The sequence below is a fragment of the Pseudopipra pipra genome, chromosome 23, assembly GCF_036250125.1.
Source record: "Pseudopipra pipra isolate bDixPip1 chromosome 23, bDixPip1.hap1, whole genome shotgun sequence".
Taxonomy (NCBI): Eukaryota; Metazoa; Chordata; class Aves; order Passeriformes; family Pipridae; genus Pseudopipra; species Pseudopipra pipra.
The window spans coordinates 4,616,837-4,630,355 of record NC_087571.1 but is presented as its reverse complement, the minus strand read 5'-3'; the positions used below and the strand labels follow the sequence as shown (position 1 = coordinate 4,630,355).

The 13,519-nt window shown below is 45.2% G+C and overlaps 1 protein-coding gene across 3 annotated transcripts in view; it reads left to right on the top strand.

Moving 5' to 3' along the window:
- The window catches only part of ARHGEF12 (Rho guanine nucleotide exchange factor 12), a 74,483-nt gene that overhangs the window by 23,427 nt on the left and 37,537 nt on the right, over positions 1-13,519 (top strand). For 2 of the 3 annotated variants that reach the window (XM_064634443.1, XM_064634442.1), the window contains exons 2-4: positions 9,900-9,923; positions 10,670-10,758; positions 12,382-12,438. Coding sequence is in view for 2 of the 3 variants with exons in the window: in XM_064634442.1 (XP_064490512.1) it covers positions 9,900-9,923; positions 10,670-10,758; positions 12,382-12,438 (170 nt within the window). In the remaining variant the exon portion in view is untranslated. Of the gene's footprint in view, positions 1-9,899; positions 9,924-10,663; positions 10,759-12,381; positions 12,439-13,519 lie in introns of all 3 variants that reach the window. The other variant, XM_064634441.1, reaches the window with a different exon arrangement.

Genomic DNA, 13,519 nt, shown 5'->3' with positions numbered 1-13,519 from the left:
GAACGGGTGTAATTTGGCCAAAGGTTCATGGCTGGAGGAGGCAGGGCTGAAAATGCTTTTTGGTTGAGTGTCTGCTTAGCTTTGAACTCATAAACTAGTTCTGATGAGCAGGCAAGCCTTGGGTCTGAGTGGTGGAATTACATTTCCGGAGCAGTAAATGCACATTAACCTTTAAAACAAGCTAACAAGAGGACTGAAGGAAAATCTAAATTAAGACAAGGTGCCTGCTGACCTTATTTATCATAGGAGTCACTTGATGAAACCTTGTGTGGGACAGCAGGTCAGGCAAACTGAGAATACCTTTGGAATGTAGAAATCCATTGGTTAAAATGTTGCTGAGCTGGGAACTCTCCCTGGTGTTTTCGAGTTGTAGTTCCGTCTGCATCAAGGTAAATCATGCTGTGGACTTGAAAGGTCATCTCATTCCACCCCCTGCCACGGACAGGGACACCTTCCACTGTCCCAGCTTGCTCCAACTTGGCCTTGGCCACTTCCAGGGATGGGGCAGCCCCAGCTTGGGCTGGTTTTAACTGAAAGAGTTTTTTCCTAATATCTCATCTAAGTCTAAACTCTTTCAGTGAAAACCATTCCCCCTTGTCCTGGCACTCCAGGCCCTTCTAAACAGCCCCTCTCCATCTTTCTTGCAGGCTCCTTTCAGGCACTGAAATGCCACATTTAGGTCACCCCAAAGCTTCTCTCCTGCAGGCTGAACAATCCCAGCTCTCCCAGCTTTTCCTCCATCCCTCTGATCACCTCGGGGACCAGCGAGATGTTAAATCCCACACAAGTTCCTAATGCTGAGGAGCAGAACAGCAGCTTGGCCTTGTTGGTTCTTTAAAACCTGCAGGTTTTTTCCTCACTGCTGGGCAGCCACCTGAGCCACTGGTGCTGATTCCAAGCCACAGAGGTGTGGTGTTCCCCAGCCAGGCAATTGGAACTCACTCACTTACTCACCAGAAATGTGAACTCTGGGCCAAATATTCAAATGTGCCTCTGAACCTTGTACATATATTTGCAAAACTTAAAGCTGCCTAATTGGAGCGAGCTTTAAACTATTTTAAAAGCTACATTTCCAGTTGTATTACGTGCACTCTGTGTGTTTTTTTCCCCTCCTCCCTTTCTAATTGCTGTCTTTTGCTGTTTTTAAGGACTGTTTCCCCACTAGTCTTGCTGCTGGTTCATAACAACCACAAGCTGGGTATGGCATTAATAAGGAACTCGGCTTTGTGCCTAATGAAATGCAAGAACTGCTCGACACGCTGGGGCAACACGAGTGATCCCCAGCCCTGTGTGTGTTTGTGTGTGTCAGGTGAAAGCAAATCCCGTGGCACTCCATGGCTGGAGCTTTCCATGGCTGGCTTGAGGAGAAGAAAATTGTCTTGTTGCTTTGATTTTTTTTTTTTTATTCTTTTTTTTTTCTGAGCATTTCACTGGAAAGCTGTTCCAGACGCCGTGTAGGAGGAGTGCTGGTGGGGAGGGAGCTGCTGCCACCGAGCCAGCTCGGAATTGCAGTTATTGGCAAGCAAAGCAAACATTTCATTTCCCCGTAATTAGCTCCAGTTTAGGGAGGGCAGGTTAATTTGGACTCCACGCCCTGTCTGTGCAAGAAGCCCTTGGTGCTCGATTTGCTTCTCCCAGTCTGCAGGCAGAGGGGTTTAAAATGGTTTTCAGAAGTGAAAGCTGGAGGAAGGAATCACAACAGACGTGTTCAACCCCCTTTCCCCCCCTCTCCTTCAAGATGAGATGAAAATGTGGAGAAAAGGGCTATTTTAGGGCTCTTCTAGTAAGGCCAAGCTGCATCTTTCAGCTGCCTTTTCTGGCTTCAGGGAAGCTTGAGCTCTCTAGGCCTGGGAATATTTGTCTATGGCGTGCTTCAAAATAAATAAGGAAGGGAGAAACTGGGTCATAACTTCTGAAATCACAAGCCTGACCTTTCTGCTGTACCTGGTCACTTCTGTTAAATGGGTCACGCAGTAAAATCCTGCAGGAAAGGAACAAGAACAAGGACGTTTCTTCTCTGCTGGGCACTGGTTTTGCTTAAATTTCTGATATGATAGCATTAGAGAAGAATATTTGGGCATTTTCAGTATTTCTGGTGTTTAATTCAGTTTTTTTTCCATTGCAATTTTCCTTCCCCAGAGGTGGAAACTCTGAGATTCAGTAATTTGTGTCGGGAAACCTGTAGGAAATCACCTGGGATTTGGCAACCTCTGTTCTCCACGAGTTTCTGAGCAGAGTTTGTACCTGCTCTGGGGCCAAACCTCATCCCTGTTACTCAACTCTTGCTTTTAGGCTGAATCTAAAGGCAGCATTAAGCAGACATGGTGTATTTATGTTCTCTCCAGTGCCCCCTCCCCGTTTTCATTTGTTTGGCTGCTCCCACCCTGCTGCAGAGATATTAAACAATAAGTGGCCTTGTCTTACCAGGCTGTAACTTCAGGGCCTGGAGAAGGAAAGCTGGTGCTTCTGAGCCTTGGAAGTCAGTCAGGGGTGGAAGAACAGCCCTGGCTGCTGGAAATGTCCCTGTCCCCTCCCCTTTATAGAGTTTCTGCGGGGACTAAAAGTTCTTGCAGGGTCCTGGCTTGAGCAGCAGAGCAGCACAAAGGCCACATTGAGAATGGCTGCTGGGGAAGCCCTCCTTCCTTGCCTGCCCTGTAAATGCAGTTCTTTCTCCATGAAAAGCCCTGACATCAGCTCTTGGAAAAATCCAAGTGCTTGTGTCATGGAAAAATAGCTGAGGCACTTGCTTGGGCTGGGAGTGAATGAGTGAACTGTGGAGGAAACTTCTCTGGAGATGCTTTTCTTCTGCCCTTTCCGAGTGTTGCTGTTCACGGAGAAAGAGAAACCTTTCCCAGCTCAGGTTTTTACAGGAAGGGTGCTAAGGAAGGAACTGCAGCTGGCTGGAGTAAACTCAGAGCACCCTCCTTGTCATTTTTACAGGACATGCTACCTGTGTCATCAGGAAATTCCATATCAGGAAATATGTTCTCGTTACCCGTTTTATGATGAAGACTTATCTTTGCATTCTGTTTCTCTTTCATAGTTTTAAACTGTTTTTTTTTTTTTCTCCCTTCTCATCCTGCCTTCTCTTCACCCCTCTTGATGAAACCTTCACCCAGAATAAATCTCTGGTTAACAGCAAGAGTGAAAGAGAACTCTATATAGAGATATTTAATTTTTTAAAGCTCAAAGGGGAAACATCCTGTGGGTGCTCTAACCAGTGGAATGCTTTCCCTGTGGAAAAACCTTCCTCTTGGAGCCCTGACATTCCCATCTTCCAGCCCAACAGGGACTTGCCAGCCTTCCAGACTTTGATTTTTATCAAATTTATCTTAACCCAGTTTAAGTCCTTAGCTCAGCACATTGGTTGCCATGGCACCAGTGCCTTGCATTGATCCATCTGCTGATCCATCAGGAAGTGTGGGCATGGGCTGCATTGGCTACTCTGCATTTTCCCTCTTAAAGGAAAATTGGAGAGAGACATTTGTGGCCTGAAAAACAATCTAACATTGAGTGGGAGGTATTTGCTGATGGTTTATTAGTGCACATCCCACACTGAAGCTGCTGGGAATGTTTAGAGGGGGAGACAACCTTGGCTCTATGGGCTCTCCAGTCACTTCCCTGAATTTCCTGGGTTCCTTCTCCGAAGGCAGCGACCAGGCCTGTTCCTGGAGCTGTCAGCAATCAAGAGCCAATAATGCCAGGAACGATTCCTCCATGAGTCATTGCGTCAGCTGGGGTTGCTGCCTTGGACTCCTACGAAAATAACATGGACATTTTAATGCCCAACTCCCTTTTGCCTCCTTGTGCACTTGCCTTGAGTCCCTAAGGATCTGTCCATAGGCTCTGCCAGCTCCCAGGAATCCTCCCTGTTTGAGTCCCTGGAGCTTCCCTGCACCTCGTGTCCAGTCTGTTGCCATCAGTCTGCAGTGGGTTGGGTTTTGTTTTTTTTTTTTTTTTTTTTGGAGGAAAAAAAAAAAACCCCTGTGGTTTCCTGAGCTTCTGTACTTTGATACAGGGAAAAGATGACAGGGCATAAAGCTGCTCTTTAAGTGGTTTAATGCCGAGCTGAATGGGCTGGATGTGTTGGAGCAGTGCTGTCCCAGCCTGGCTGATGTGGTTCCAGCTGGAGTTTGTGGGCAGCACAGGCAATTACAGGGAAGTGCTGTCTGTGTTTGCCCTCGGTTGCCAGTAGTTTCCCACTTGCTGCATCCGTGTTTCCCTGGATCTTCTCTCCTCAGATCCTTTGGCTCACCCACTGCCCTGTGCAGAGCAGGCTCCCCCTTTTTGTTGGGACAGAAAAGTGCCTTTTTTAGCTCCATGTTAAGGTCACCCTGGGGCTGCTTTAGCCCAGGTCACGTCCCCACTCTCCCACAGTACCTTTCTCAGGGCTTTTAAGCCCTGCAAAAAGCTGCCCTGGTGGATCTGCAAGCTGGGAAAACAGACTCCCTTCCTTGTTTTTCTTTCATTCTGTGTCTTTCAAGGTGAAATTATGGGAATTATCTGCAGAACAGTGTTGGAAACATCCATGTTTACTGTACTTTCAGGGCACTTAAACCTACGAGATTTAGGCAGATGTAGCTTTTCTCTTGAGTGCTGTCGGTGCAGGGTGTTGAAAATGAAGTTTAATAGGTACCAGATGAGCTGGATGCACCAGGAATAGTCATGGAATTGTTCAGTGATTTGTGACTGTCACTCAAGAGCAGAGCTGGAGTTTTCCAGGAGCTGTTTGGTTGCACATGAACTCTCCAGCTCAGACTTCCAGAAGTCTTGGAACACCCACTGCTGGAAGTGTTCCAGGTCAGGTTGGATGAATCTTGGAGCAACCTGGGATAGTGGAAGGTGTCCTTGCCCATGGCAGGGGGTGGAATGAGATGAACTTTAGGGTCCCTTCCAACCCAGGCCATTCTGGGATTCTGATTGTAGCTGCCAGTTAAATTCACTTTTCCACTAAAATCCATGGAGCTGGTGCTGGCCAAAGGCTTCTCATTGAGTGATGACTTGGTGGAAACCTCCTGGAGTAGGATGAGGTCATTTTAACCAGAAGTTTGGTGTTTTTATTGGGGGGGGGCTTATCTTTCTAAGCATATAAAAACCACAAATGAGCAAACCTGTAACATCCTGTGTCTCATCTCTCCCAAGTTTGGCATGATCAGGTACGTTTGCTGCTTTCCTTTCAAATTTAGAGTTCATTCAGAGGGTTTTTCTCTAACAAGCAACATCTTATTTAAATGAAACCAATAAAGCAGAGCAGAAGCTTCCATTGCAACCGTTCATCTCCTAATTAAAGATTAGTTCTGTCAAGCAAGCAGTTTCTGGCTGTTCTCCCCTGTATGGGTTTCACAATATTTCTTACTCATCTGGGCACAAGTTGTAGTAATTTCTACTTGCAAACACACACGAGCTTGGTTTCAGGCATGTGAGCAGTCCTGCTGAAGGAACTGGGACTAAAGTTAGGCACATGAATAAATATTTCCAAGGTTGAGGCCCTTGCCTGAATCTAAATATTTTTCTCTTTGATCAGCTTTCCAGATAGCAGATACTTGAATTCTGGTAATATTTTAGTAGGGGGAGGAAAAAAACCCCAACATGGTTATCTGAATGCTGTGCTATTTATGGTCAGCTATATTTTCAACCTCCCGGGCTAGAATGGAATGCTTTGTACTGTTGGAAGCTGGGAATCCTTCCTGCTCTGGTGTGTTTTGACACATTAGGTCTTAAAACTATCTTTTTCTGCTTGGCTTCAAGGTAGTTATTAGGCACTGGCCTGTGTGTGTGTGTGAGCTAACTTAAAGTATGACTTTTAATCCAATGTGTTACTACTTGTAGGTGTATTTTCCTCACTTGGCTTTACAGTAAATAGATTTTCCTAATGCACCGTGACTAAGAAGGCATACTTTTAGTAATTTGCTGAGTTTAAATGGCTTAAATTATTTGACCCAGTCTTTGGAAGAAAAAAAAAAAAATCAAAATGTGACTTGGCTTTTAATTGTTGCCGGTATTTGGGAGAGTGGAACAACTCGTTTGAAAATGTGCTGATGTTCATCAGTTATCAGACAAAATGTCTACAGGGGTTTTTTTATCGTGGAGCCTAAACTTGCCAGCTCCATTTGGAATTAAGTCTCCAGCTGTTTAACCCCACCCTGCTCTGCCCTGCTGTTTACAGTAGGAGGTGAAGTGCATTAAATATGTAATATGTGCTGCTGAACACTCTTAACGCAGTGAGGGGATTTTCAGTGTTGCTTTCAGGCTTAATCACATTTCCAAGTGAAGATAAGTGGTGCTGAAACACAAATTGTTGCTGGGTGAACTCGTGGGAGCTGCTCTGTGTTCTCTGATTGTGTTTTATCCCCTCCGCTCTTTGCTGGAGTGACACAGCGTTTGGGGACTGAGGGATGGGACTGAGGGATGGAAATGAGGGATGGAAATGAGGGATGTCTTCAGCAAATCAAGGAATTCCGGGTGGTGTTGAGGCAGGAAAGTGGGAAAAGAGGAGGAATGTTGCACTGAGTGTGCCCAGCAAGGACCTTGAATCAGCGCTGCAGCCTCAGCTCAGCTGACTCTTCCACCTCCAGTTTCTGGGATTTCATAACTCAGTGCCCAGGAATGATTTCAGGTCTGGGAGAGGAGTTTTTCCTGGGGGGGCTGGGGAGCTTCTCCTCCAGCCTGGCTGGGCAGAGCCCACCCCCTTCCCACCCCGCTACTTTTAGGGGATACCTGGGGAGCCAAGCAAGTGCAGGGCAGAGCCAGGAGCTCTCCCAGCCTGCACTGCCTGGGCTGACCTGCTGCCTGCCCTGCTTCCCCACCGTGTCCCTGCTCCCTCCCTGCTCTGGAGGAGAAAGAAAGGCAGGAAGCTGGCGGGCGGCCAAGGGGCTCCAGAGCTTCCCCGGAGCTGCTCCCGGCGCGCTGGGCTGGGGGGACACGGCCCCAGGGCCTGGGCTGGGGGCTCTTCCCAGGACACTGGGATCCTCCAGAGCCAGCTGGCTCCTGACCTCTTGTGCTGCCCAGCTGTGAGCACGGTTTTGGGCTAGGAACAGGAGGATTTTGGCTGCCACTCCTCAGGAACTTCACGTTCACCGGTAACGTCAAAGCAACGGGAAAAATTCCAATGATTTCAGCGCCCAGTTTATGTACAACAACTTCAGGGTTTCCTTCCTAAGTAATTAATTAGTTGTTAAAGTTACTAGTGTCTCAAACACATCCACATACATGCAATTATTGTGACAATACTTGCAATACAATTGTTACTCAAATGACGAGTATAGAATCTTCAACATCCCCATATATGCAATTATTGTGACAATGTTATTCAAATGATGAGTATAGAATCTTCAACATCCCTGTATTTGTTAATTAATACATTCAGACATTCTCAAAATATTTTGATATCACAGAGCAGCGTGCATAATGTCAACAAAAGTGCAAACTAGCTGCTTGTAAGTCACAGCTGCCTAAGAGACCGAATTAAACCTGGTTGTAGTTGCTCTAACTGATATTAGTAAGAAATAAAGACTGTAAAACGTTATAGAAAAAGTTCAGCAGGACCAACAATGGAATCTCTGATAGAAAGAGAACTACACAGCAAAAGATCATCCCTAAAACCTTCAACTTTGAGGGAAAAGACACTATAGCACAAAATGACTTGCTGCAATTCCTTCACACTATCCACCAACTTTAACAGAATAACTGCAGGTTCACAACTCTTCCTGCCACAGGTAATACCACTGGCCCCAGAGAAAAGTTCTGCCCAACTTCTAGACCTCTAAAACAGACCATTTGTGTTCCATCCTTGAGCAGGTAACGAAGGGCTCTGAAGCAGTTCTAATGTCAGGGAACTCACTTTGTGCTGCCCAGGACCCGTGTGTTGCTGCAGGAGCAGAGCCTGCAGCTCTGGGGGCTGAGAAGGGACTGTCACTCAAATGCTTCATTGAAATATTTGGCTAGCAGTGTTAGGATTTTTTTAATTAGATAAAAAACGTGGTGGAATTCATCTTAAGCATCTTTTGCTGCCTTTGCCTGGACTCCTTATTTTTTTTTGGTTTTATCTTTTCTGCTTTTCTCAATGAGAGGCTTGGTTGCTGCTGTATCTGTTGGCTGTGCAGGCAGGGCTGGATTGGCCTGAGATGACTTCTGTTTTCTTGCTGTGGGATCCAAGCTGTCTGTCTTGCACAGAATTGTTCTTTACTGGCCAAAATTCGTAAAGGGAGGACTGGACGCTAAAGAGATCTGGCTTTGCAGGTGGAGAGGCTTGATTTGAATCAGAGTGGATTTCCCAGACTTCTGAGATTAAAACAGAGCTTTTTGGGGGGCAGGAGGAAAGAGGACTATCACCTCTTGTCTTCAATTCCTTAACTCCTCAAACTGCTGCTTTGCCCATAGGTTATGCAATGCAGGCCCCACCTCCCCCCTTCATTTGGAAGCTGCTCTTGCAGTTGCCCCAATTTTGATGCTGTTATCTCAGAGATGGCGAGTGCCTTGCTGGCTGTTAATTATTTTCAGGAACAGACAGACAACATTTTAATTTCACTTGCCTAATGTGTCATCAGCTGCTCGCCTCAGAGTTGCCATATTAGTGCATGTTTGCACAGGGGATTGGCATGTGGGAGCTGGCCAGAGTTTTGGGTGGATCCACACTTAATGGCACAGCTATTATTCCAAGAGAGGGATTAAGTTGAGCAGTTCTGTGCAGCCAGTTATGGTTTTCAGGTAATGAGGAGGGAGCTGGAGCAGCTCCCAACCTTTCAGCTCAGTCTGGGTTTGGAGCTGGTGTCCTTGGGGCTGTCCTGCCCTCATGTTGTCTTTTTTAATACAGATTTACCATGGGACTATTGGTCTTTACCCATTTGGTCTGTTTAAATTAAACTAAACTTAAAAAATTAATAATAATAAAAAAAATTGTCATTTATTGCCCTGGTAACCTTTGTGGTATTAAAATTGTATTGTCTTGAATCTCCTCCCTCTAACCCTCACCCCAGCACTTGGAAAACCTTTATAAATAGGAGAATGCATTAAGAATAACTATTTTATATATATATATATATATATATATGGAAATTATCAACTATAAAACATCTGTAGATCTTCATTTAGAAGAAAAAGTGGCTTACTGGGGTTTTATATATTCACAGACATCTCTAAATGTATGTACTGCTTGGTAGCTGAAGGACCTAAAAACATGAAACAAGTAGGAATGGAGTTACACTTGTAAAAGGTTCTGAGAAAGAAAGAATTCTGCTTTGTGCAAGTAGAAGTTGGTGCCTCGAGCTGGATGGCAAATACCTTGTTCTGTCCATTTTCTGCAGTAATTCAAGGGAAAAAACCCCTGATTTCATAAATCCCACATGTTTCCCTTACTTAAAAATACATATACACCTCGTTGCTGTGGGTTTGTTGCTTTTGTTATCTGTATATATAATAACATGTGGAATAGTTGATATAATTTCAGGTTAACTTCACTCTCCTGCACTTGTCTCAAGGATGGCAAGTTCATAGAGTTTTGTGACAATAATGTTGGATTTCAACATGAGCTGTGTTACTGGGAAGAAGAGTTTTCAGTTAGTTTGGACCTTTATTAGGGCACAAAAATGAAGGAGTGTTAATTTTTAGTGGAGGGAATTAACTGTTGTGAGAGGAAGATGTGTAGTGAGGACAAAGGAGCTGCTGGATTTGAGAGCAGACTGTTCTTAATTCTGTTTGAAACCTTAAACATATCTTTACTTAAGTGAATCAGCTCTAAATGGACTAATAATTGGCTGAAGAAAAAATAAAAAAGGATTGTATTTATTGTGATGGTTTCACAGAAGTGTAAAATAACTTTGTATTTAAGCATTAGTGTTGGTGTGAAGGATAATACTGAGAAACAAAAGTTCATTAAACTTGTGCTCTTTTCTTTATTTCAGGTTTCCTCTCAAAAAACCTACGAGGTGAGTTCTTGAAATTTGACTTTTTATGTTTATTGAGTTCCTGAAATTGGACTTTTTCTCTTCATTGCAAATTATGCTGCAGCATTTTTGAGTGAGGGAGGCTTTTAAAAGGAAAAATAAAGATGTGTGCTGACCCAGAGCACAGTACCCATTGCAGATGTGAGGAAATTAAATGTCCAGATGGGGACAAGGAGCCAAAAAGAGAGTTGGTGGTGAACTTAAAGTGCATGGCATAGTGTTACATTTGCATTCTGTCACATCTCTGCAGGCTCATCTTACCTGAGATTTGAGATGGTAAAGGGACACTTGAGTTGGTACATGATCTACTGGGGGGGGAGGAATAGTCTAAATCTTTAATTTTTGCCTGCAAAGACACCGAAGGTTTGCTGGGGAGGAGGCCGAGTTCAGATTGCAGGAGGTTTATCTGCTTTTATGTGGCCTCATTTTTAGTTTGCTTTTCAAACCGAGTGATAAAGAGAATGCACTTGCTGTTACTAATTCTGAAGGTTAGCAAGGCTGTTTCTAGAACCTTGGATACACTCCCAAAGCCTCCAAGGGAGATCATTTTCCCACTCGAGTTCAGCCTGGGAATGAATTTTTTAAGCGAATTTAACGCCTGTGTTTCAATCTCGATTTTCTCCTGAGCGGCTCAGGTTATTTCTGGGAGCCCCAGCAGCTCCTCTGTGCTCTACTTGGTGAGGATTTGTGCTTTTTCTTTTTTTTTTTTTTCTTTTCCCCTGACCCAGACACGGCAGCATTTTGAGCAGAGAGTCTCCAGCTGACAAGAAGCAGAAGGTCGAGCGCTGCAGCAGCACCCACGACTTCGATCCCACAGGTAGGGTCCTAAAAAAAAAAACCCCAGGTGAAAACCCGCATTTCCATCCGAAAAGCACTGTGGGGAATCAGGTTTGAAAACTATTTGAGGTTTAAAAACTATTTTAGGTTTAAAATCTAATTTTAATGCCCCAGCAGAGGGGGTTTTCAGAGCTGGGTTGTGCTTTTTGGGGGCGTTGCTTTTGAACACACAAAATTGAGCACATCTAATAAATAATAAACCTGGACTGGTGTGGAATAAATGGTTAGAGCTGCTCAGGGAACAATTGGAACTCGCACTTTTTCAGAAAAGTCAGCCTGAAATGGCAGGATCAATGCTGTAATTAGCTGTGATTTAGTTGAGTGGCACACTTGGGGGATGTTGTAGGCTCAGCCAGGGCTGGGTTCCCTTGTTTGGGTTTAAGTTTTGGGGGGTTTTGTTTTGTTCTTTTGGGCCTTTGTGGATTTTGATGCCTCTCTGTCACTTGCAAAGTGAATTTGTACTTTCCAACGTGCTACATTTTAAGAGCAACATCTCTTTTAAAAGGATGTGCTCCCCTATTATTTTTTTTTTAACCTTCCCAAAGGCTAAATTTGGGTCAGTTTGGGCAGCTTGTCCAGAACTGTCTGGGAAATGAGGGATTCTTCCCTCTCCCTGAAACCCTAACCCAGTGACTCTGTGTGTGTTCATTAAATGCATGACAGGCTCTTGTCTGAGCCTCCTGGCCCCTTGCAATGTGGATTTGTCATGTCTGTGCATTGTGCTGTCCCTGGGGCTGCTGAAGGAAGGCAGGAGACTTGAATGGTACAACTTGTAGGATGTGGGTTGTTTTTTTTTTTTTGCACAAGACATTTGAAGCTGATGTTTATAAACCAGGCTGTTAATGGTTTCTGTCACTGGCTGCATGACTCCTTCCCAGCGTGCACAAGATAAATGAAAATGGGCTTGAAATGCCAGTTAAAAAATCCTGGAAGGGAGAAAACCTGAATTAGTTGCTTTGTCTTCTTTTCCTTAGTCCTTGGAAGTGGGTAATGTAAAATTATCTCAGGTTGGGGGAGGTCTGGGCTCTGAAGGAGGAGGAATTTATTTTCTTCAGAAACAAACTTCAGGCATCCTCTAATCTTAATTTGATGAAAGTCACTCCAATTTTGAGAGCTGTCACCTGGCTCCACTGTTATGATGCTTGTGCCCTGGTCTGGTCAGATGAACCTGCACTGCAGCCTTCAGAAAAGGATTTTCTTTTGAAGGGGTGAATTCAGGATGCTGAACTGCTGTGCCTGTGTTGATTACTTATTTTGGAGCTAAACAATACCAGAGCTTCTGTGCTTGGACTGTTTTTATCCAGAATCCTTCCTGTGGTTACTGCAGAAAACATCTTTTATTGTGTCTTAAATTCTGTAACAAGATTCTGTGTGGTGTTACCTGTACCTTCATTATTCACCCCTTATTCCAAGTGTTCCACCTGTGTTTTGTTCCCATCTTATTTGTGTGTTTTGCACGATTTAACCCAATAAATCAGTCTGCGTTTTTTTTTTTTTTTTCATGGATTTTTTTGTTGTTGTTGTTGTTGTTGTTTTTGTTTTTCTCATGTTTGGTCTCCATATTTTCTATATCTCTCTCTCCTTCTCTCCTGCTCTCGTGCAGAAAGCTCCTCCAAGAAGACAAAGTCTAGTTCTGAGGAGAGTAGATCCGAGACATATGGTAAGCTCAAGCAGCCTCATCCCTGGGCAGCTCCTGCTTTCTGTCTGTGCATCCCAGGCTTTCCCACCCTTCCCACGATCTGCATGGTTGGCTCTGCAGCAGGGACTGGCCAAACTGGCCACTTAAGTGTTGCTTTAGTGTATCAGCTTCTAGTTTTGTAGTGGCTGGAAAACTAACCTGGCGAGCTGTCACCTGGAATATTGTGCTGTTACCCACCCCGGGCCCTCGTGCCACTGGAGGGGGTTTGGGGCACTGTTGGACCCCAGAAGGGTTGTGTGGTTGTAGGAAAGCCTGTCTTGCTCTGGCTGTGGAGGTCAGAGCAAGCAATGCAGTCCTTTTTGCATTATTTGTAGGTTATCTCCACTCAGTTCCTTCCCACGTTTCCCAGAGTATCTGTAAATAAATAAAACAAATGTAAGAAGATGAACTTGCCCAGTTCTTTGTTCCAGAGGGAGTGAGTGACCTTGCAGTCCTGGGCTGTGTATCACTGCTGTGTGTGGGCTTGTGCACTGGAAAAAATAGCATCTCACAAAGGCTTTGGGATGGCAGTGTCCCCACACATTGGGGTGTTGTCACCATTGGTTTGGGATGGCAGTGTCCCCACACAGCAGGGTGCTGTCACTGCACTGTTGGTTTGGGATGGCAGTGTCCCCACACAGCAGGGTGCTGTCACTGCACTGTTGGTTTGGGATGGCAGTGTCCCCACACAGCAGAGTGTTGGTTTGGGATGGCAGTGTCCCCACACAGCAGAGTGTTGGTTTGGGATGGCAGTGTCCCCACACAGCAGGGTGTTGTCACTGCACCACTGGTTTGGGATGGCAGTGTCCCCACACAGCAGGGAGTTGTCACCATTGGTTTGGGATGGCAGTGTCCCCACAAATCAGGGTGCTGTCCCTGCACCATTGCTTTGGGATGGCAGTGTCCCCACACATCGGGGTGCTGTCACTGCACCATTGGTTTGGGTCCCCACACATCGGGGTGTTGTCACTGCACCATTGGTTTGGGTCCCCACACATCGGGGTGTTGTCACTGCACCATTGGTTTGGGTCCCCACACATCGGGGTGTTGTCACTGCACCACT